This window comes from Heterocephalus glaber, unplaced genomic scaffold, assembly GCF_053883595.1.
Source record: "Heterocephalus glaber isolate CG9 unplaced genomic scaffold, H.glaber_assembly_v1.0 deba00001444, whole genome shotgun sequence".
In the NCBI taxonomy this organism is placed as follows: Eukaryota; Metazoa; Chordata; class Mammalia; order Rodentia; family Bathyergidae; genus Heterocephalus; species Heterocephalus glaber.
The window spans coordinates 3,594,194-3,617,868 of NW_028258297.1; the positions used below are offsets into that span (position 1 = coordinate 3,594,194).

A 23,675-nucleotide genomic window follows, 5' to 3' on the forward strand; every position below is an offset into this window, starting at 1 on the left:
AATCACGAAGTCAGCGTTTGCTTCCTTTCGAGAAAGATCCCTCTTCTGTGCCCAGCAGAAGAGCTGAGCTCGCTTCTCACAGGTGATCCCTGGTTCCTTTGATCTGAACATAGTCTGAGGCCACAGGCCCTGGGGAGGGGTCGTTCCTGCCCCCAGGCCCTGCACAGGTCACTGGGCCACCGGGTCCCAGCCTCCTGAGTCCTCTGCTCCCACCCGGGACCCTCCGGGGGTCACCTGTGAGGCAGCCCGGCTCTCCTGGTGTGCACAGAAGTGGGACCTTTCTCCGAGGCAGCCAATGCTGGCTGACGTTTGGTGAAGTGAGTGCTAAGGAGGCACTGCGGCTGGGACGCATCCCCTCCACAGGCCCTGAGGGACGGAGTCCTCTGTCCACGCAGAGCAGGCAGAGCCATGTCAGGGTCTAGGATGCATCACTGTAAGAGAGCACTGAACTGAGAAGCGGGTTCTCACAAATGATCTTTTTAGCGTCTCCACTTAAAGGCATCTTGAAGCCTTGTGCAGAAAGAGGCCGCCCCCACGGCCTCTGTGATGTGTGGGAAGCCACTGCCTCCGAGCAGGCTTTGGAATCCAAATCCAGATAGTACACATCTCCAATTGCTTTAAAAACAGGTTTTAAAAAAACCCCACATCTCTCGAAGGGATCTTAAAATGATTCCGAGGAACCTCAGCTGAACGCATTGGGCTGCCGGCTGTGGTCTTAGCCCTGCAGTTGGCTGTCCCCTGGGGAACTGGGGGACTGGGGCCCCTTGCAGTCCCCATTGTCCAGGTCCCCTGTGACTGGGGGATGCACCCCTTCATTGCCTAACTTGCTTATTCATCCCCCTTTATACCCAGCTCCGATCTAGACCTGGGCTCAGCAGCTAGGGAGGAAGCAAAGCCTTTGTCCTGGGGGAGCCGCCCCTCCAGGGCAGAGGGTGGTAAGTGAAGCTCACCTGACACCAGGTCCTGAAGGGGGTGCAGAGGACAGGGAGGCTGCTCTCGCTTTCAGCAGGCACGGGCTTCTGGGAGCAGGGGCCCTTACGGCCCGACCTGGAGGGCAGAAGTGTGGGAAGGTGGCACACTTGGGGACCCAGCAGGGAGTGTGTCCAGTTGGCACCTGACCTGAGGCCAGGACAAGGCACTGGGGCAGCACAGGGGCTGTAGCCTACCATGAGGGCCCTGGAGGCCACGGAAGTGGCCCAGTGAGTCTCAAGGCCAAGGGAGGTCATTAGAGTAAGTCCTGGTCTTCTCAAGATTTAAGTAAGGAGAACAGGGGTGTGGAATGACTCAAGGGCAGTTGGGGAGCTACAGGAGGGAGCCCCAGGAAAGCCAGCTTGTCACCAGTGCTTAGAAAGAAAGATGCTATTCTAGGTGACGTGGGGACACCGTGTGCACTAACCTCCACACGTGAGGCAGCAGAAACTGCTTGTGTGTGTTTGTGTGTGTGTGTGCATGATGAACTATGTGTGGTCTGTGTGCCTGTGCTGCACAACCAACCCCGTAGGCGATGCTGTCCCCCACCGTCTCGGGCTGCTCCTTCCTCCCTGGTGCCTTGCGTGGGTCTGAGCAGCCCTGGCAGGCTCCTCCCAGCCGCTGTGTGCCTGGGTCGCTGCCCTCCTGGCTCTGATCCCTCTCCGAAGCCCAGCCCTGTGGGCTCTGCCTCTGTAGGATGGCAGATCCACAGCAGTGCCTGTGAGGAGCTTCGGGGTGCAGCTGGCCTGTGACATGGCCTGCTTTGCTCTGCTGAGGGGCCAGTGTGGGCTCCGGGCCTCGGTCTCATCCTGGTGGGTGTTGTGGGGCCCCTTGCTCTTCCTCTCGGGGAGGCAGTACAGGGTGCCAGGTACAGCCCCGTCCCGCCTGGCCCTGGGTGTGGGGGCAGCCATCAGGAGTGTGGCCCTCACCCTCCTCTGCCCGTCATGTACCCAGGGCTGGCAGTTGGCCTGGATCCCCAGGGCTACGGGAACCCTGACTTCTGCTGGCTGTCACTCCACGACTCACTCATCTGGAGCTTTGCCGGGCCCATTGGAGCTGTCATCATTGTAAGTGTTGGGGCCTTCACAGAACCCACTGTTCTGGGCACACAGGGACACAGGAGCCCAGGCAGCTGAGGGTGGGCAGGAAGGGCTCATCTCACAGTGATGTCACCAAGGCTGCCTTGAGGACACCCTCAGGTCCATGGATTTGGGGGTCACAGTTCATGTTCCCTGGGCCTCAGGAGGATCCCCATTCAGGCAAGCTGAGGGTGCTGGCTGTCGCCTGGCACAGGACAGTCTCACCCAGCAGGCCCGGGGCAGATCCCACCTCAGAGAAGCTGCAGAAGCATTGGGAGGTCTGGGTCAATAAGACTAAAGGGGCGACCATCTGACTCTCTTTCCAGATCAATACAGTCATCTTTGTCCTGTCTGCAAAGGTTTCCTGCCAGAGAAAGCACCATTACTATGAGAGAAAGGGGGTCCGGTAAGTTGGGACCAGTCCTGACTGGTGGGTGGGGGGTGGAGAGGGTTTTTCACGATGGGGAGACTGAAGCAGCGAGTCGCTTGCCTGAGTCACACAGCTAGTTATGGGCAGGTGGGGAATCGCACATGCAGCGGGCACACACACAGACCTGCTTCCTGGCATCTTCATGCCCCAGGCCTTAGGACCTGAGCGCCTCTGGGAGAGGTGCGGGCAGTGGCCGGTGTAGCCTTGGAGGTGCCTGCTTTGTTAGGAATTTACAGTTGGCTTGTGGCAGCCTTCCCAGCCGTTCCCACTAGCACTCCTGCCTGCCTTGCCCTGGAGGGTGGGCCTGGCTCCTGAAGGTGCTTAGAAAGGGCTGGGGACGAAGGGGACTGGAGGGACAGCAGATGTCCTGCAGGACGGGAGGAGGACGGAGGAGGACAGCGCCGACCTGACCCTAGTCTGGCCTGGCCGTCCCCCCACAGTTCCCTGCTGAGGACGGCCTTCCTTCTGCTGCTGCTCGTCAGCGCCACCTGGCTGCTGGGGCTGCTGGCCGTGAACAGCGACTCGCTCAGCTTTCACTACCTCTTCGCCGCCTTCAGCTGCTTGCAGGTAGGGGTCCCTGAGTCGCCTGAGGGGCTTCTGTCCTGGGACAGTACTGTGGAAAAGGGTGAGGGAGAAGCCTCGCGCTCAGTCTCACTACCAGGAAGGAGGCTGGGTCCCTGCCCGCCATGCCAGGTTACCGGATCCCGCTGGGTCCCCAGAAGAGGAGTGGCCCTTTATGGTCACACCAAGTGCTGCCTAGTGAGTTTAGAGGATGTGGAGGGGACCCAAGAAGCCCCGTGTGCTGGCTGCCCTGCCCAGCCTCAGTCTCTGGGGTTCCCCTGGGCCCGCTGCTGACAACTACCTCCTCCCGCCAGGGCCTCTTCTTCCTCCTGTCCCACTGCGTGCTCAACAGGGAGGTCCGGAAGCACCTGAGGGCCGTGCTTGCTGGGAAGAAGCCGCACCTGGACGAATCAGCCACCACGAGGGCCACTCTGCTGACGGTAGGAGGCACCCTGGGCCTGGGAGCTGGGTGGTCCCCTCAAGGGAGAGCTGTAGCTTCATGTCCCAGAGCTGTCCCTGGAGTGCTGCTCCTGATGCTGCCTGGGAAAATGAGCAGAATCAGCTCTCAAGGGAAAACAAGGACCAGGGCAGCAAGGAACCTGACCTGGATGCAGTGGCCTCAGTGTAGGCCAGGCAGAGCTCCCCTGGCCTGCCCAGGCTCCTGTTGGCTCTGTGTGGGCTCCTCCTGTGCACCAGGCAGGGACACGGCTCCGGTGCAGGTCTGGGTTAAGCTAAGGGACTCTGAGCTGCCTCCTTTCCCCCAGCGCTCCCTCAACTGCAACAACACGTACAGCGAGGGGCCCGACATGCTCCGCACGGCACTGGGCGAGTCCACCGCCTCCCTGGACAGCACCACCAGGTCAGCGCCCTCCTGCTGTGGGGTGGGCGTGGAGGCAGCCTTGGGGCAGAGGGCCAGGGAGCCACGGGCTCTGTTCCCCGTGCGCCCAGGGAGGCTCTGTGTCGATGCTGTTGATCAGGACAGTTCAGGGGACCTTCCAGAGCCCACGTGGCCATGCAGTCGCTGCTGTGTCTGTCCCTCTGAGCGACAGTCCTGAGCCCCCTCTTCTTCCCAGGGATGAAGGGGTGCAGAAGCTCAGTGTGTCCTCAGGGCCAGCACGTGGTGGCCATGGGGAGCCAGATTCGTCTCCTGTCCCCAGGAACTCCAAGAAAGCCCATGGTATGGCTCCCCCGGCATACACTGGTTTGCCCACATGCCCTCCGCCACACGAGGACACACGCCCATGAGGGGAACCTTGCACTTGGGCCTGTGCCTGAGCCACCCACCATGCCCATGCAGGCCCTGATTCGGATTCAGACAGTGAGATGTCACTGGGTGAGCAGAGCAGCTCCTACGCTTCCTCACACTCGTCAGACAGTGAGGACGACATCGGGGAAGCCGAGGACAAGTGGGACTCAGCCGGGGGCCCTGTCCACAGCACCCCCAAAGGTGAGCGGCATGCAGGCCAGCCTGGGCTGTGGATGGCAGGCTGAGGCAAGCCTCAGTGTCCCCTCCTCCAGGACCTCCCGGCACAGCTGTGGCCGCACGAGGCAGTGAGGGGGAGCACTGCTGGTCCCTGTGAGGGCCGGATGTGGCTTCCAGTGTTGGTGCCCTGGGAGGGTGGAAGCCTCTCATCTCAGGACCTCAGTTTCCTTCCCTTCGGAGGGAGTCGGGGCCACTCTCCGGGGCCACCAGAGGCAGCATGTTTTGGGGCGCAGCCGTCAGTGGGCCGGGCTGAGTGTCACTCTGGTCTCAGCTGACACGCTGGCCAACCACATCCCGGCCGGCTGGCCCGACGAGAGCCTGGCAGGGAGTGACAGCGAGGAGCCGGGCCCTGAGCCCCCGCTGCGGGTGGAGACCAAGGTCAGCGTGGAGCTGCACGGGCAGGAGCAGGGCAACCACTGTGGCAGCCGCCCCCTGGACCCCACCAAGCCTGCGGCCGTGCTGGGCACCCAGCTGCCCGAGCAGAGGAGAGGTACCTGACCTGAGGGTGGGGGCGGCGGGGGTCTCTCGGGCAGGGTGGGGCCCGGCAGGTCAGAGGTGACCATCTGGCCCAGTCCTTGCTTCCACACCCGGAGTCTGTGAGCCCAGTAGTGTCTGCCTGGGTGTGACCTGGGCCCCTTCCTCCTCCAGGCATCTTGAAGAACAAGGTCACCTACCCACCGCCACTCCCTGAGCAGCCGCTCAAGTGCCGGCTTCGGGAAAAGCTGGCCGACTGCAAGCAGAGCCCAGCGTCCTCGCGCACCTCCTCCCTGGGCTCTGGCGATGGCGTCCATGCCCCCGACTGTGTCATCACCATCAAGAACCCCGGCAGGGAGCCGGGTCGAGAGCACCTCAATGGGGTGGCCATGAACGTGTGCGTGGGGAGTGCCCAGGCCGAGGGCTCCGACTCCGAGTGAGTGGCCTGGACTCTAGGGCTGAGGGGGCAGGGTGGGGCCCCACATGTCCCCCTCCCCAGAGTGGGAGGATTCTGCCCCTGCGGGACAGACTCCGTACTATGCCCTCACTGACCCTGCCTGCCTGATGACTTCTTCCCACACGCAGAGGCAGTAATGAAACTTCAATTTGAACCATCAGGAAACCGTGAGACCACCTGTCACCTACACAGGCTGCTGGGGCAGGGCCCTTGGACCACAGAGCCCGGGGGCCGCAGGTGCAGCTCCACAGGGGATCACCCAGACAGATTTTGGCCCTTCTGGGGACCAGGGCTGGTCAGCCCTGTGACAAGTGCCAAAGCCACAGGAGGTTTCAAGGGAGACATGGCCTCTGGGCCACAGCTGGTCCTGGCTGCAGACAGAAACAAAGCCACACCTCTGGCCTGGCCGGGGGCCCAGTGCAAGAGCTGGCCAAGCCTGGGCTGGCCTAGCGCAGCAGGAGAGCCATCAGGCGCACCTTCAGCTCGCCAGGGCTCAGAGACGCTGGACATGGCTGGGACTCCATCCCTGCGGCACCCACTGAGGAACCGGCCTGTGGCCAGCGCCTGGACTGCTTCTGCAAAGGCAGCCTTGTCCTAAGCCACTTGGCTTAGTGTTGCAAGGTGGGAGCGCTTCTGTGTACTTGTCCCGGGCTCGCAGAGGATGGAAGCTGTGCAGTTTTCATTTGTACTGGCCTGGATGCGGACAATCCGTGGAGTCATGTCCTGCTACTTTTGTATAAGATTGATTGCATGGCTGTACTTGAACCGGGGATGTGTTGACACTGCCTGTGTCCCAGCAGAGCAGAGGTGGGGAGGACTTCGGCAGTGAGGTCAAAACCTAGTCCCTGTAGCTGCTTCCAGCTGGTGAGCAGGGAAGTGTGGGTGCCCCCACTGCCCCAGCCCACGGCGCATGCTCTGAGCATGTGTGCCCTCGGTGCCCATCTGCCCCAGGGGCGTGGGTTGACAGGGCCACCTGGGACCAGGCAGGTCACTCCTGACAGCATGCCACCCCTACCCACCCTGGTGCTGGGCCCAGTGAGGCCCACTGGAGCCCTGCCCAGTAGCCCAGTACCACAGGTAGGCATTCCTTTGTCCCCTTCTGCTCCCGGGGGTAGCTCAGTGTTCACATTCCCAATCCAGATGGAGCTGTGAGGTCTTCCAGGATATCACATTCCTTCCTGCCAATTTTCCAGCTCCTTTAGACTCCAGGCCTCTCTGAGCAGGCTGGGGGCCCCACCCCCAGAGTCTACCAATTACATCATTTTGCTTCAAATGGCCAATTGTGCACAGGGACAAAGCCACAGGCACACTGCTCAATGCTTATGAACTGTTTTTGGAAACTCACACGGAGACTGTGGCTGCAGCATCGGCACAGTGTGGCCCGAGGGGCTGTGGGACAGGGCCTGGAGTTAGCCAGACACATTGGATTTCAGCGTTGCCTTTGTTCTTTAAATCAGGTGCCCAAATACGTGATCAGACGCCTGCTCCCAAACAGGAGGAACTGAACAATAAGAGAATCGAGTGAAATGCACACATTCTGTGCTGTGTCCGTCTAGTCTGAGGAAAACGTGGGCACTGCTTGAATGACTGCCCAAGGGTGGAAAACCAGACAGGGCCAAAGGCTGCCCCAGAACAGGGGGACCCTGAGTGGACTGCTGTGTGCCTCACAGGTGTGCAGCCTTGAAGCGGAGGTCTGCACTGGGGAGGCACCTGTGTTTCCAGGTTTTAAGAGAACCTGCTCTCCTGTTCCCTACCGTTCCTCGGGTGGATTTCAGCCCTGGGAGTGTTGCTTTTTAAATGTGATCAGAACTGTTACCAAAAAAAAAAAAAAAAGAAAAAAGTTTCAAGACAGGAAAAATGTAAACCTATTTTTATGAGTTTATGGGAGAGATTAGACACTGGAGGTTTTTAACAAATGTGTATTTATTATGTGCAGAACACTGGAATGACAACACAGATGAGAAGAGTCTACAATAAATTAAGATTTTGAATTTGTACCCCTCATTTGCTATTTCTGCCTCCACCCCACTCCGTCCCCGGGGGCAGTGTGGTAAAACCTTCCATGGATGTACAGGCCATTCCTGGGACGTGGATGGACCCCCCAAAACTGTCATGTCCTCTGGCCTGCCACACCATGATGGGGCGACTTATGTAGGGCTTCCTGCAATGCAGGAAGTGTGCCTGTCACATCTGGGACGTTCAGCCAGTGTCAGGTTTTCTCCTGTTCCAATCTCTCTCCTCTCTGGATGCCCAGGAACAGATACAGACCTCTGGGTACCTTCCCTCCGCACCTCAGTTCTGCTCATCTCTTTCCTCTCCGTTCAGATTTGATGGTTTGCAGTGATCAATCTTCAGGTTCACTTATGCTTTTCTGTCGTCTTAATTCTGCTACTAAGCTTGTCCAGTTATTTTATTTCAAGTACTGTAATTTTCAGTTTTAAAACTTCAGTGGCTTCCTATTTTGATTTCCCTGGTGGGGCCTTGCAGCTGCCACTGTTTCACTGGGGCATGGTGTGGTGGCTGGGTCATCTTGTGCTCAAAACCTGTCTGCTGTCTCTGGGCATTTTCCTGGGGTTTCTGTATGCAGAGTGAGCCCGAACCAGGTGAAAAACCCTCATTTTAACATCATTTGTTCCAGCAGCATGAGACCCAGTCATGTTCCCTGCCCTAGTTCTGTCTTCCCAGGGAACCGTGGGTTCCACTGGCAAGGCCTTGACCACTTCACCAGTCCTTACCTCCCTGGGGTTCTCCTCATGCCCTAACCTCTGGGCTGCTTTATCTTGGCTTCTGTCTTGGTCAGCTTTCCCACTGCTGGGATGGGTTACCTGATACCCACAACTTGGAGAGGTTTAATTGGCTCATGATTCCAGGGGTTCAGTCCATGGTCGGCTCTAAGGCAAGAGCATCATGGTGAGGGATGTGGAAGAACAGAGCTGCCCTGTTCATGGTGGCTGGGAAGAAGAGCAACTGGAAAGAGCACTAAAGTGGAACCCAGATACAGAGCCCAAGGTTGTAGCTCTGTGACCCACCAGGACACACCCACAAGAAGTGTGCTATACAAAATGCCTAGGCAGCAGCCAGGCCAGTCAAGGTGGCAGTCAGGCTTAACCCTTAATCACTTTGTCTGCAAGATAGGTTTCTTACAGAATTCTGGACACACTTCTGTCCAACTGGAGTCGTCCTCGGAAGTGTGAACAAGAGGAAAAGCAGTGGAGGCCCCTGTACCATCTACCCAGCTGTCCATACCGCCAGCATGCTGGCAACGAGCTGAGCTGAAATGGCTCGGTCAGGCCTGCCCTGGCCCTCAGACATAGCGGTCAGACTCCTCGTCCCAGACAGAATGAATTTTTATTCAATGCTGTCCCATGGCCCACACAGCCCCGTGACCTGCAGCATGCTTGGACAGGGGATCTTCCCTGGAGTGGGTGTGAGAGGACTCCAGAACAGGCCCGGGGCACAGAGCCACCCAACATGGAGAAGGCAGGGCTCCTCAAGGGGTGACACCAGGGCTACAGGCTCCCCTGGTTTAGGTAGCACCAAGCCTGGGCTGCCCAGTCCTGAGCTTGCTCTCCAGGCCTCTCCTGGCAGCCTGTCCCATCAGGGTGTGGGACACAGGGCTGGGCTGTCACCTGGGCTATCCCCAGAGCCCCTGGGGACTGCTGTGGCTCTGCTCCCGCCCTTCTGCAGTGTGTAGGCCGATGGCCCCAAACGCAGGATTTTCCCGCTGCCCAGGCACTCGTCCCCTTTGTAGAACACAGCAAACTGGAAAGAAGGGGACCTGGCTGTGGGCTGGGGGTGCCCACAGAGCATGAGGCCTGACACTGCTGGCTTGTGGCAGGGGATTCAAGAATGGGAGGGGCAGGGACTTGGTGTGAGCTCCCGCCTGTCCTCATCACAGCTGACCAGGGAGGTGCCTGGCCACACACGGACAGCAGTACTGAGGCCCTGTCCTGTTCCCGCGAGGGTCCCTACCCCTGGGCCCCCACTTACCTGTCCTGGGGCAAGGCCCCGCACGGCCTTCACAGCTGTCACCCACACAGTGCCATCTTGATTGAGGGTCAGGACACAGGGCACTGGGTGGAGAGAGGGCCTTAGAGCACGTGTGGTCTAAGCCTCGGCCAGGAAGGACAAGGCGGCAGCCAGAGGGGCTCCTGGGCACAACAGGACACTCCGGGCAGCACATACCACATACCAACCTGCCCCAAACACCGGACCGTCGGCCGTGAGCCACAGCCATGCCCCAGGCCCCTCTGGCAGGCACAGGCAACTTTAGACGTCACGGAATCTCAACAGCCGGGGACCTTCTGCCCACCTGGTCTCACCCCTCCACACAGCTCCACACCTCTCCCTCCCAGTTACCTTGCGCCATCTGGTGGCAGAAGCGGAAGTGGCACTCCATCATCTTCTCCCGGACCAGGGTGGCTGGTGGCTCCTCTGTGATCCAGTGCACGCGGTTGGTCCGAAGCAGGTCCCTATACAGGGCAGGGTGGTCTGGCCCCGGGGCCTGCGGACAGAATGGTGGATCGTGATGGCTCCAAGCACTCAGGACAAAGACTCTCCCCAAATCCCCCTCAACACACATCATTAGTATCGGGAACCAACCCCAGTGTTTTACGAGTGGAAATTCACAGGAGGGAAGGACCTCATCACGGTCACGGGTGAAAGAGCAAAGGTGAGCCTGAGCCTGTGTCTACAGACTCCTCCAGGTCTCACTGCCCCTCCATCCCTGCTCCAAGGACCTGGTCCCCTGTTCCCAGGAGTGTGAGGCTGGTGTCTCAGGAAGGCCAAGGATCCCACCAGCACCCAGTGACCCAGGAAAGCAGGGAGCAGAGGCGCTGGTGGCCCCGGTCATTCATGGCTGTGCTCGCACCTGGGGCTGGTCTTGAGGCCTCTGCTTCCACCAGCACCTGCCCCGTGGGCCCTACACCTGGACCCAGCTCCTCCCAGGACAGGGCTGAGCCTCTCCCACCCCTAGGGCAGGACCAGGAGCTTCCAGTCCAGAGTTTCAGGTTCTGAGCTGGCCCTGGGACTGTCTAGGGACTGCTGGGGATGGGCCTCTGGGTCCTCCCCACAAACACACCCCTGGAAGGTCACACTGCAGTCTGTTACATCTGAGCACAGCTCTTCCTGGAAGGAGCTGCCCCTGTTGGCAGGGGAGGTCTGGCGGCCTCAGCCTGGTCTGAGGAACCATCCCTAGCACCTGTGACAGGGTGAGGTGGCAGCTTGGCCAGCTCAGAGCAGGCTTCTCAAGTCCAGACCTACTAAGACTTGGGCTCCACACATCTGCCAGGGGAGGGCACGGGGTGTTAAGCAGTGTCCCTGGCCTCACCCACTGGGTGCCAGCAGTGCCTGCTCCCCCAGCCCCATCCAAGTTGTGACAACCAAAATTGTGTCTGGAAGCTGCTACCGTCTCCTGGCTGGGGCAACCTAACCCCCTCAAGATGCTCCCCTCAGGAGCCTGGGCAGCAGGCCAGGACCAGGATGGCTTAGGGCCCAGCCTGGCCAGGCCACCACTTTTCCCTGCCCATGAGGACTTCCAGGGTGCTGCCACCAGCAGCACTGTCCTGGGCACGGGACCACCCCCGTTCAAGTGACTTTTGCAAGTCACTTTGTCTGAGTCCTATCTTGTTCTGTAAACTCAGAAAAGCAGCATTTACAGCATTTGTGTGATGACTGGAGTGGCCAGCATACACCAGCAGCCTAATAAATGTCTTAGCAAAAACTCGCTTGTCACCTTGGGGGTGTGTGGAGGACAGTTCTGGACCTCCCTCAGTGGCCCCACGCCCACCAGCTCCACCCATCGGCCCCAAGGAGGGGCAACCGCTCACCAGGAGCACGTCGCCTTTGGTGCCATCCTTGTCCACCACGTACCAGGGTTTGCTCAGGCCGCTTATCTTCGCCCTCTGGCCCAGGGTGTACAGGAACCAACCTACAGGAAGGTTGTCTGTGAAGCTAGGCAACGAGTTCCATGCAGAACACTGGAGGATGGGGAGGAGGAGGTTTCCACAGCACGGCAGCCTGGTGGCCCTGACCACCTCTACCACAGACTACCCTTGTCCAGGCCTGAGCAGGCTGTAGGACTGCGACCGTGACTAAGAGCAAACCTAATGCCCGGAGCAGGGCCGGCTCAGGGAGTGCGGGCAGAGGGCTGGCTGGTGTCAGCAGCGTGCGAAGCAGGTGCAGGGCCCACCTATCAGGCACACTGCAGCCTGCGCTGCCTAAGCAGTGCCCAGTACCCGGTCACTCAGACCGGGCCCCACGTCCTCACCCCACACACAGGGTAGGACCCCAGCCTGACGCTCTGCCCACGCCCGCTGCATGGACATAACCTGACGGGCTTCACTGTGCTTTGGGCCCTGGCACAGGCCACAAGGCTCCAGCACAGTCGTCTCAGGAAGCCTGGATTCCTGTTCAGCCACCTCTACCTGGCTCCTCAAGGCTGATCTCCAAAGCACAATTGCTTGCAAGAGCCCATACGGGCCCACACTGTCCCCCCATTCAGCCCCCCACGCAGGCCTGTGCAGCCAAGGTGCCCCAGGAGGCACATCCCCACCGGCCCACACACCGGCCCCTGCGCCAAGGCTGAGCACTTGCAACTGGCCCTGTCCCTGTCCTCCCAGCACACAGGCCCAGTTCCCCCACCAATAAATGCCCGTGAGCGCAGAAGCAGCACCCAAAAGTGGCACCTTGCCTGAGGGACACCCGCGCCCGTTTGCCCACATGGTCCTTGGTGTCGGCTGTGATGCCAGCCCGGCTCCCCTCTCCAGAGTGGAGTTTCCTGCAGTCTCTCATCACCCCTGCATGCTCTAGTGTTCAAGGCATGCGGCACCGTGACATGCACGAAGCCCCAGTCCGGGTGACTGCCAGGGCCCTAGACCACAAGCACCCCCCCCAGCCTGCCCCGCAGGCCTCCTGTGACTGCACCATGGTGAAGGGACTGAGCTGACACATGCTCCATGACCCGAGGAGCCTAGAGAAAGTGGCCCAGGCCGCGACTCACCCTTGTGTGTTCCCAGAAGTGTATTGTCTTCGATGGAAATAAACTTCCCAGGCCGAGGCTCCAAATACTAGAAGACAAATACCGCATTAACTCGAGAAATTATTTTTTTTCGTACTCGGGTTCAAGCTCGGGACCTCGCGCTTGTGAGGCAAGCGGCGGAACCACTGAGCTAACTCCTCAGCCCTAAACACCTCATTAAAACAGGGAGCTCCAGATGTGGAGCAGATGCCCATCCCGACGTGAGAATGCTCACCTGAAGGATAAAATGCTCAAAATTCCTTTTACCAATGAAACAGATGCCCATGCTCTGAAACGAAAGGAGGGCAGCAGGAAGTGAGGGGTGGTGGAGGACCGGTGCTACGAGGGCTGAGCAACAGCACCCCCCTCCGGCTGCCCGGCGCTGGGGAAGCGGCCTGACCCGGAGGGAGGGCGGGGGCGGGCCAGGTGGGAGTCCCAGGTCAGCTCGCCAAGTGCCAGGGCCTCCCCCGTGCCCTGCCAGCTGAGCCTCCTCCCTGGCCCTGTGCGGTGTGCGGTCCAGAAGGGCCCCACGGCCTCAGCTCCCCCCGCACCCAGCCACGGCAGACTCCCAGGCAGACAATTCGGCGTACCTCTTTCTTCTGAAGCACATGCTGGAGTCCATTCTCAGCAGCTATTTTCTTTACAAAATCTTTCGTTAATCCACCCAGAGGGAAGATGGTTCTTCTCAGGGCCTCCTGGGAAACCTGGCTGAGAAAGAAGGTCTGGTCTTTAAAGCTGTCAGCTGCTTGGAGAAGTTTTACCGCTGCCAAGAGTAAAGAACAAAAGATGTTACAAAGTAAACCTAATGACATTTTGCCTTTCATAACATCCTCATGTTTACTTAGTAACCCTGGTCTGTCAGAAGCAAAAGCGGACCCTCTTTCCAGCAGTCTGCTGCAAAGACCACCAGCATTGCTAGTGTGAGAAAAATGCTCACCTCGACTTTACCACAAAATATACAGGGAGAATGGATTGTATATGATATGGAAATTTATTCCAGTTCATAATTTATATCATAATTGAGACTGTAAGATTTTCAAAGATGAAAGATCACATGAAAAAATATGAAGTGATAAGGAAAAAAAATAAGCTGAAAATCGATTCAGCCAAGTTTTGGAAAATGGACAAGGCAGCACTTAACAAAAATTCCAGTAAGCTAACCAGTGTCAGTTGTGCAAGAGGTGCACACACACATTGCACAGGGCTCTGAGTGGCCTGGCTGGGCGCTCGGTGCAGGGCACGCACCCAGGCCTCTGTCCTCCTGGGCATGCTGTGCTCTGTCTTGGTGAAGTGGTCTCGTCTAGACTCCAGGGACACGTGGCAGCTGCCTGGCAACTCCTCTAACACTCTTTTTCACTGCAAAGGTTGTATGAGGCGTGTGTGACCTTGGTTCTGAAGAGATCAGCCCTGCGCCACATGCTACAGAGCCTCCCAGATGGGAACTGTCAGGTTCCCCGCACTCATCAGAGACCTGAGGTCCGGATCAGAGCCACTTCCACACCTCCCATACCTGGCACTAAGGGACTCCTCCCAAGGTACCCACAGAGCATGCCACACGAGAGATGATGGGCTTACACAGCACAGCCACAGTGTGGTGCATGCAGGGGACAAGTGGTGGTGGCCGCTCAGCATGGGAAGTGGCCCTCCACCTGCTCGGGCAGTGTGTTCTGCTGGGGGCTCCCAAGTCCTCCGGAATGGGAGTTTCCGAGGTGAGTGTTGGCCAAGTGGGGGACGGGGCAGCAGGGCTGAGGGAGAAGAGGCTGCATCCCAAAAGCAGCAGCAGGTGGCCCCCCGCTCCGATTCCTACCCGACGAGAGGGGCAGCTTTCCTATCTGGGCTGGGCAGAGAGGCGGCCCAAGCACTGCAGCACCCAGGCACGCTCAGTGCACCTGACAAAGCATACTGCCACTGCCTTCAAAACAGTTCGGTGGCTTGGGGAGAACTCGGTGGGGCCTGTTGGCTGAGGAGCAGTAGGGATGAGGAAGCCTGGCCCTGCCACCTGAGGTGCCCGGGACAGTGATGCCACCCAAGCCTCGCTCTCCTCAGGGAAATAGGGGACAGCGGCACGGAACAGAAGGTGTGGTGTGAAGCTGCCCATCCTGGAGGACCCTTTCCCCAGCTGCGCTCCAAACTCCACTCAGAAGCACATGGTGACACACAGGGAGTGCTGCCCCTCATCACACCGCAGCAGACATGGGACTGAGCCCCACTTTTCTACTCGACAGTTACATGAATTCCTCTTTTCTACACACAAATGCATGCCAGGTCAGACCAGTGGCGTCCCAGCTCACTGCCAGCGTTTCTGCTTCCCCAGCTGGGAAGCCTCACTTTCTCATGCTTAGGAGCGGAGCGCGTCGGCTCGCACGCCTCTATGCAGCACTGCTGCCTGCTAGACCCCTGAGCGGTTCACATCTGAGCTTACACCCTTGGCGAAGCCTAGAGCACCCAAATATTATTTCAAATATTTCCCTGAGTATGGTCAGGATTTCAGATTACCAACACACAGTGTCTGAACCTAGATCCGAACTCTTGAACTTCCCACGGCCCTTGCCCTGGTCCCTGACTGGAGCCCCTCTATTACTGCCCAATCACAGGCCTCGGGAAAACGACCTGCACCTTTCAAACATGAGCTCCAAATGAACCATGTATTTGGAGCGCACAGAAAGGGGTGGCTGGTGTACTCAGACCTAGCTCCTGTCATTCTCAAATTATTTTACTTTGCACACCAAGAATTCTGACCCGGGCACTACAACTTACGATTTCTAACTTCGAATCGATTTCTGAAAAGCCCTTCTGGCCTCTTTATATGCTTCTGCTGAAACACTTCTTCATCTTCCAGTGAGGTTCTTGCGTAGTGGCCTGTGGCAACAGCATCTGCTCCTGTGAGGTTTTTGAAAACACAAGGAAATGACCTGAGACTCGAACTCACCAGACTTAGTCTGTGTGAGCCAAGGGTGCCAAAGATGCCGGACGCCCACTCGCCCCAACCCTGAAACCCCGCTCAGCAAGGCACCTTCAACTCTTAATCGGAGCAGACAGAACCATGCCTCTCTAAGAGGCTTTCCAAAGTGCCATCCATTTGTTCACCCACTCTAGCTCAAGTCATCACACGTGCGCACAAGGTTTAAGCACAAAAAGCCCATTTAGAGTTCCTTACAATATTAAGGAAAAACTGAAACCCCCACAGTGCTTGACACTGAGAGGATGCGAGATGAACCCTAATGCCACAGCTGCAGCAATACCAGCACTGACAAAGCCCATTCGATGCCATGGGAGAGTGCTCAGACTCTAACAGGGAGCAGGGATGTATACGATGACCCTGTCCTTATTCAACAAGCAAAAAACACACATCTATTTCTTTGATTCTGGGAATGAAATCATAGATGATGTCTCCCTCTTTTTTCATTGTTCAGTAGTTTTACATTTTCTTTAATAAATACGTAGTATTTTATCACGGTGAAGGACCATCCAACACATTTAACTTATTCTGTCCACATAATGGAAAAGAAAAAAAAGAGAACCAAGGAATCTACAAAAGTACACACTGGTCCATAACATTTCTGTCATGTGAAATGTCATATACTCAATATTGCGGATATTCAATAAGGGAAGGGAAATAAAACTGATCCAGTTAAGTAATAAAGCAGACTAACTCAGTGCACAACAAGAGGCACGGTAAGAATTGCCCTTGGGGATTAACTATTTGAGAAAGGACCTTCAGGAACACACACATCTTAACTCAGTCTCTAATAGAAAAAAACCCACTTTAAATGTTACTTCCCTAGAGAACCACCACTCACACTACCAGGCATGTAGGACTCTTAGGGGAGAAGCTCCGAGATCGTAAGAGACTACATTTCATGTGCTTTATTCCATGCTGCACTGTTCATGCACTCAGTTCAGACTTGGAAGCACTCACTCACTGCAGAATTCCCTTCCAATACATCCCACAGGTAGCCATCAAGGGCTCTGAGAAAGCAATGCTGACAGGGACTTCGCACCTCCAAAGGCAAGCATTTCCTGAAGAGCTGTATGTATTGCTCCCAGAAATCCTTCTCCTGCCAAGTCCCAGCCCTCCCATCCTCTGGTATCACACAGGGAATGTAACCCTGAGGAACACCTGACCACTGCCAGGATGACCTGCAGCAATCTCACGGTTCATTGGGGACATATATCCAGACACCCTGGAAATCAAAACTAACCCTCACTCCACCTGTCTGTTACTTTCCCTGAATGACAACCATGGCCCAGCTGGGCAGACCACGAGGACTCCTCTCCCTTTCTGCAACAGCTCTGACTGCACAGACTTTGATAACAAACACTGGAGCATTAGCTCTGTCACCTACAGGGAACCTAGGTCCCTGGAATGTCTGTAGCATTGGGGAGGTTTGACAAAGAAGAATGGGATGTCAGGTATGTAGACGGAATCAAGAAAGGGGAAATTTAAGACCAGACACAATCTATAGATTTGGTGGGTAATCGAGTTGTCAGGTGGTGCAGGGCCTTGACCATAAAGTGGGCCTCAGAACAGGTCACAAAGACAGTGTCACACCCAAGACAGAACAGGGACCCGGGATCAGAATAGGTGGACCACAGACCTGTTCTCTGGACAAAGCAGAAACTCACTTTCAGAAGCAGGAGAAAGGTCTCAGCAGAACCAGGAAGCAGGATGATAAACCTGTGCTTCTCAAGTTGTGACCTCCAGCTCCTGAGCCTTCCCCTAAACACAACCACATCTTGAACCAGAGCCCCTCCAGCAGAACAGAACCTGTGGAAGGGTGCAGGGGGCCTGGCAGTGTGCCAGGTAGGATCTGATGGGTCACGACTCAGTGGCATGTGGGGACAAATTTTGGCCTCCTGTGGGTTGCAGCCCTCTGCACTGCCCCAGCTCCCAGTTAAGAAGCCTCCTAGTCAGCAGTGCTGCCCCCAGGCCCCGGCTCCTGGGCCCACGCTGTCTGTGCAGGCAGCAGACTCTTGTGCTCCTGAGCGCCGGCCAGGCCTCTGCAAGCTTGCTGTCTTTCGCCTGAAGCTCTACTCTTCCTGGTACACTTAAGAGGCTCATCTATTTGTCCTTCTCTCTCTTTTGCTGATATCTCATTAAGGTTGTTAATATTTTACTATCAGAATCTTATTTTCTCAAATCTCCTCCTCCTGGGACACTGTCACCTTCTGACTTCAGCATCGACCCAACCACCTTTCCTTGGAACACCTGAAGCTGCTGCCAGACAGCACCCTCTCCTCCTGCTATTTGCCTTTCACTAGAAAGTGCTTACAAAGTAGGACTGCTTTCAGTGCTCCCTTTCCTTCTGAAACACAGAACTATTTCCAAGGTTTTGGCCTCTGGTCATCTTAGAGAACTGATGATTTTTTAAAACAAATGGAGAAACCCCATTTCCTTACCAAGGTTGTCCACAGCGTAATGAAGGAAGCAGCTGAACTTGATGTGCTTATTGCAGACTATGTCAGGGTTGGGAGTCCTGCCCTTCTCATACTCGTTCAAAAAATCGCTGGAATAAAAGAAAAGGCCTCTTCAGCTCTAAGTGTGAAACGTTCCTCCAAAAAATACACTGGTGGTTACTTGTTTAATGTAGCCTTCCTCACTGTCGTGCCAAAACTATAATCTTTTGCAACACAGGAGAGTTCCCGTATCAAGCTGTCTTCCATGTTTTCACCAAACATGTGCCTAGCGCCTGGTGCATGCACAGTCTGACTCCGTGATAACCGCTAAGCCTGGACAAGGAGCAGGCGCTGTCCCTGCTGCGGGGGCTCAGGTGCCGTCTACCCTCACCCTAGGGCCACACTGCACTCCTGCCTCCCATCCTCCTCCGGTACAGGAGGGCTCATGGGAGGACAGAGCTCAGCTGCAACACACTAGGTATAAAACCACCACGGCTCTATCAGGCCTTCTCAGTCCCAGCTTGGGGACCCAGGCGACCAGGCAAATGCACCAAGAAATCTCTTCAGATGTGACAGACACATGCGTCCGAGGACTGGGGGGTACAGTGTGGCTGGTTATGCTGACTCAGTGGACTTCTGTCCTAACAGACAGACGGGATGTGAAGGATGCTGCCACTTCAGCAAGACGGGGCAGAATCCTACAGTCCTGAGGAGCTACACCAAGCCCATCCCAGAAGTTTAAAATCAGGGGTATTTCTAGTATGCGTGTTTCTTCATTACTCTAAAATTCTCTATAAGTCAACGAAGGCTAAAAAATAAACAAAAAAACAAACCAATGCTGACCGGGAAGGTTGCGTTACAAAGACAGAGCAGGAATCTGCACCAGGTTGCAGGTTACTTGCAGGCAATGCAAACTGTTTTCTATCATTCCGCCCGTGAGTGCATGAAAACCTGCCTTGTACCAGGTATGTGACACCGTATGAGACTGCTACCCTCTCCTCTTTTTTTTTTCTTTCTTTCTTTTTTTTTTGGCAGTACTGGGGATTGAACCCAGGGCCATCCCACTGAGCTAATCCCTGGCCCGTTTTATTTTATTTTTTAAATTTTGAGACAGGGTCGCACTGTCCCAAGTCAGAAAGAAGCACTCTGGAGCTTTCTTCATATTCCATCTGGCTGAGGGCCTGCCTCAGCTTTTCTGCAATCATTTCATAAAACTGCACTTGCTGCCCCAGGTACAGAGGAGGATGCTGTTGTAGTCGTAGATCTGGTTACCATGAAAGTGATTTATCTCAGCTTGCAAAGCACAGACATGGTGCCAACTCACTTCTCCAGTCTGTGTGTCTTATGCAGTGATTTTACCAGTCGCAGCTAGCTTATCCCTTTCTTTCACTTTTTCTACTGCTCCCTTGCGAGCACCAATGACTTGCAAAGTTGCCTAGGCTGGGCTGAAACTCTCGATCTTCTTGCCCCAGCCTCCCATAGCACTGGTTTTAGAGGCATGCGCCACCACACCCAGCTCCACTCTTTTTAACTGTTGAAAGCTGTCAAGAGGTTCATTACGCTGCAAACTCCCTAACACCCATGCTCTCTCTTCCACGTCTCTCATACATTCACAGACCCAATAAACTTTCTACACAAGCATCAAATAAACACTGAAGAGGTAGCCAGTGTACCAGAAGACAGCTCCTGGCAGACTGAGGGAATCCATGTCAGGGGCACTAGAAAAAACAACAGGGGAACAGCCTGATTGCTCTTCTGCTAGGAATAAGAGAAGCTGCTCCTGTGTTGAGTGAGGGAGATGGCAAACAGAACATCTAGCTGGACACAGACATGCACACCTATAATCCCAGCACTCTGGGAGGCTGAGGCAGGAGAATCACAAGTTCAAGCACAGCCTTGGCAACTTAGCAAGATTCTGTTTCAAAATAAAAAAGGGCTGGGGGTGTAGCTCGATTCTCAGTACCACAAAAATTAATTAATTAACTAATAATATCTGAGTGGGGTGTGCTGGCACACACCTGTAATTCTAGTATTCTGGAAGGCTGAGGGAGGAGGATTGCAAGTTCAAACCCCATGAAAAAACTGCCACGAGGGGAACTCTGAGGCCCAGGCCTCTACCACAGAGGTTCCTGAGAGAGGGCAGCTGAAAGCTCCCACAGTCTCCGACAACCCTGCTGAGGCGACACCTGGGCTGCATGTCCATCAGCCTTGGCTGACTGTGGCCATGCTTCCGTGGGCAGAGTTGAGACACAGGAAGTCTTCTTCGCACTGCAGCCTGCACTCACCTGAACACTTCGTTCCAGTACTCCTTGATGTAGGATACCTGATGGAAAGGGATGTCTAAGACTCGGCAGACTTTGTAAGCATCCTCGCAGTCTCTGTCGGCGGTGCACATGCCGTGCTCATCCAGTGAGTCCCAGTTCTTCATGAACACCCCTGTCACCTGGTAACCTGGGGAAGGAAAAGGTACACTGGAGTCCATCAATCCACCTCAGGTCAAAAGGCAGTGCTTTCTAGGGCCAGGGATTTAGCTCAGTGGTTCCGCCTCTTGCTTCAAAAGAACAAAGCCCTGAGTTTGATCCCCGGTACCAAAAAAAAAAGAAAAGAAAAAGGCAGTGTTTTCTATGCCTAAACAATCCCTGACACACCACCTCTCTGTGCCTCTGTGCCTGGTAGCCCAAGCTTTACCACAAGGCCTTCAGGGCTCAGGGTAACACCCTAGTGCCAGCCTTCAGGGCACTCCTTTCCCTAGGTCCCCATTGTGCTCTGTAAAAGCCCTGTCACCACAATACAGAATGGACTGAAATTCTACCTGAGTCCCCATCTTTGGGTCCCTAAACTGTGCAGAAGCACAACATCAAGCACAGAGGCGGAGCGAGCAGCAATGTGTGCTGACCGGCTGAAAGGTCAGCCAAAACTCAAATTTTTCAGTGCAAATAAATTATTAGAAAAGTAAACTCATTCCAAAAATTCCCAGTTACTATCTATGATGTAAGAGTCTAGGTTATCAGGTATAAAGACAATTAAAATTTTGGATACTTTATCTCCCTGAAGTTGTAATTCAGTAACAAAGCCCATGGTTTGTATGCCCTGGGTCCTATCCCCTGTACCAAAAATTAAAACAAAATAAAAAAGTTTTGTTTATTTTATTATAAAAGGGGCTGGGGATTTAGCTCAGTGGTTTTGCTGGCTGCTGCGCAAGTGCAAGGACCTGAGTTTGATCCCCGGTACCAAAAAAATAAATTAATTAAAAAATAAAATAAAAATATTTTATTATAAGGGCTCTACCACATATATATTTAATGACCCACTTCTCCTCTCTCCTACTGTGACAAGTTACACAGCCAAATTCTGAAGGGCAGCATTGGCCTTATTATACCACCTTAGCAAGCTACTCAGGCACCTGCCCTATATGAGAAATGTTTCCTTCTGTTAGGCTGAATTTAAGGAAAGACAGGGCATTTTTGTTAAAGGAGACTTCAAACAGTGCCCTCAAACCTTTGCCAAAATGAAAAGGGCCCACCCCATCCCAGCAGGTGTTCAGGCCTCCCTCCTCTGCACACCAAAGCACCGGGGGCTGCTTCTATTACGAACTTAGCACCCAGGATCAGCTGTCCGCAGGTCTCCTCTGCAACTCACTGCTGCAGGGAGCTCAAGGGCCAGGACTGTGCTTAATTGTTTAAATGCTTAATTGTGCTCCCAGGACTTAGCAAGGTGTCCAGAACAAAATGGCAGCTGAAAAAGAACATGCACAGTGAATAAACCCTACGCACAGAGCTCCCACAGCCTCACCTGCCTGATCATTTTTCTCAGTAAGAGATGTGACTCGAGAGCACAGGCTCACACACTCTAGGTTGATTCCTCAAACTTTCCAAGGTGCAAACGGCGACCCCCCCCCCCCCCCCCCCGCCCAACAGCCCTTGGTGCCAAAATGAGAGTGCTGTGCTTTTTTCCCTGCTGAGTCCGCTGGCTCCCTCCATGGAGAAAAATCCAAGGAAGGCTGCACTATAAAGTTGTAGAGTCGGTAAAAAGACGAATCTGGCAGACACAGCCAGTCTTTGTCATCACCCAAAACACCTAGTTACTTCCCTTGTCAGTGCCCTTCAAGGGCTCTGAGTTGATCCCCAACATAACTTCAAGTCCCTAACATCCTAACAACTTCCCAGACTCGGGGCTCGAACCTGGCCATCCTGCCAGCACTCACTCTCTACTCTGCTGGATCTGCTAACTCTGCCAAACTGCTTCCTCCTCATCTCTGGCCTCCGGTGCTTTGCTGAGTGAGATCCTAATCTTCTTCAGGCTCAGCTCAAACACCACCTCTACAACGCCTGCCCAGGTTCTCCCTTCCTCCAGACTCCGTATGCTTACCGTATGCCAACCCTTCCCCTTGGCACCTTCTATTACATCTCTCATGATATATACTAATAAACTACTGTTTTCTGAGTTCCTCATCCGTGCTAGGCACCGTGGTAAACCCTTTAATATACGGTGTGTCGTTTACTCCTTCTAGCCACCCTGTGAGGGCGGTATCATCCCACTTTACAGAACTCGCCTAAGTTCGGCAACCGGGTTTGCAACTCTGCGATTCCGGCGCTGCACAGAAGGTGGCCTACAACGGAGGTGGCGGAACTTTGCTGTGTGCACGAGGCCTGGAGATGAAATGGAGGACTTGGCCTGACGCCAGGTAGTCACTGCTGAGGACCCCAACAACTCTGAACACCTGCGGGGCTCTGTTAAGGTCCCAGGAAAAAATGCAAGCGCTTCGGGGGTCAGTTTGTGATCCACAGAGCTGCGAAGACAGGCGTGACTTGGTGAGCATTACTGCGCCGCCTCGGGGATCGGGGAGAGGACCTGCAGGAGCGCGGCCGCGGCGCAGAGGTCAGGGCGGACGCCAAGCGCCGTGCCCGCCACCGCAGGGCGCAGCCTCCGGGTCTCCCCTCTCGACTCACGCCGAGGCCGCGAGCAGCTAGGGTCACCGCGGGGCGGGGGGGCTCCAGGACAAGGGCCGCCTCACCTCTCCGCCTCAGCAGCAGTGCGGCCACGGCGCTATCCACGCCGCCCGACAGGGCGCACACGACGTGCCGCGCCGCCTGCATCCACTCGCCGTCCCGGGGTCACCTAAGGCCGCCAGCGCGGGGGCAGCTTCCGCCTCGGACCGGAAGTCCCGCCCCGCCACGGAGTCTGAGCTCACTGCCGGGCGGGAAACGCGCTCACCGCTTCCCGCGTTCCGCCGGGACTCGTGTGCACCCAGCGTGAGAAGACCCCATGGAACTACCTTCCTGGTTCATGACCGAGGCTTCCTCGCCGCCGGGGCTCTCTCTCCCTGCCAGCCTCATATTCAGCTATAAGACCATCAATGAACTAGTCCACTATCACAAACCCCTGATCCAAGATCACACACCCGTGATCCAGGATCACACACCTATGATGCCATGGGGCTTTAAGGGGACATCTAGATATAAGCCATGATAGCAGAGTAAGTTCCTTCCTGCCTAAGCCAAAAGGGCTTTGGGCCTAAGTGCAATACAGCTAACCTACAGAACAGCCGAAACTTTACTCATGCACATTTTCTGTGACTTTTCAGTTAAATATGTGCTATTTTGGCCACCTGGTAGCTCGAAGAGTTCACTGAGTATTATTCACAGTGGACTGGCTTTGGCAATCAGTGATAACCCAAGCTCCACCTGCCAACAGCACTGTAAGGTGTGTGAATTTCAGAGATGGAAAAAAACAGAAACATTTGTCCCGAAGAAACATGAAAATCATAGGAAATTGGACCCCGTAAGTCTGGCAGGGTTATGCTCCAT

General features: G+C 55.5%; 2 protein-coding genes across 5 annotated transcripts in view; one reads left to right on the forward strand and one right to left on the reverse strand.

Annotated features, from left to right (window-relative positions):
- Celsr1 (cadherin EGF LAG seven-pass G-type receptor 1) overlaps positions 1–7,450 on the forward strand; it is a 111,329-nt gene extending 103,879 nt beyond the window's left edge. Inside the window, exons 26-35 of one of the 2 annotated variants that reach the window (XM_013072446.3) lie at positions 1,924–2,036; positions 2,375–2,454; positions 2,919–3,045; positions 3,354–3,479; positions 3,804–3,898; positions 4,113–4,216; positions 4,337–4,486; positions 4,794–5,012; positions 5,171–5,432; positions 5,582–7,450. In XM_013072446.3, the coding sequence (XP_012927900.3) occupies positions 1,924–2,036; positions 2,375–2,454; positions 2,919–3,045; positions 3,354–3,479; positions 3,804–3,898; positions 4,113–4,216; positions 4,337–4,486; positions 4,794–5,012; positions 5,171–5,432; positions 5,582–5,606 (1,301 nt within the window). In that variant the 3' untranslated portion in view covers positions 5,607–7,450. The remainder of the gene's footprint in view (positions 1–1,923; positions 2,037–2,374; positions 2,455–2,918; positions 3,046–3,353; positions 3,480–3,803; positions 3,899–4,112; positions 4,217–4,336; positions 4,487–4,793; positions 5,013–5,170; positions 5,433–5,581) is intronic. The other variant, XM_004845379.4, reaches the window with a different exon arrangement.
- A 1,332-nt stretch (positions 7,451–8,782) lies between these two features.
- Positions 8,783–23,038, reverse strand: Trmu (tRNA mitochondrial 2-thiouridylase). 3 transcript variants are annotated; one of them, XM_004845380.4, is made up of 11 exons: positions 22,883–23,038; positions 20,154–20,319; positions 17,872–17,978; positions 15,229–15,351; positions 13,062–13,234; positions 12,707–12,760; positions 12,454–12,520; positions 11,282–11,382; positions 9,813–9,957; positions 9,444–9,526; positions 8,783–9,215 (listed from the first exon to the last, which is right to left on the reverse strand). In XM_004845380.4, exons 1-11 carry the CDS (start codon positions 22,962–22,964, stop codon positions 9,051–9,053), a joined length of 1,266 nt encoding a protein of 421 aa, XP_004845437.1. In that variant the 5' UTR covers positions 22,965–23,038; the 3' UTR covers positions 8,783–9,050. The 3 variants fall into 3 exon arrangements, with proteins under 3 accessions (XP_004845437.1, XP_021114455.1, XP_087069817.1); XM_021258796.2 differs by lacking the exon at positions 22,883–23,038 and adding an exon at positions 22,421–22,576; XM_087213691.1 differs by lacking the exon at positions 8,783–9,215 and having other exon boundaries at positions 9,435–9,604.
- Between the last annotated feature and the right edge of the window lie 637 nt (positions 23,039–23,675).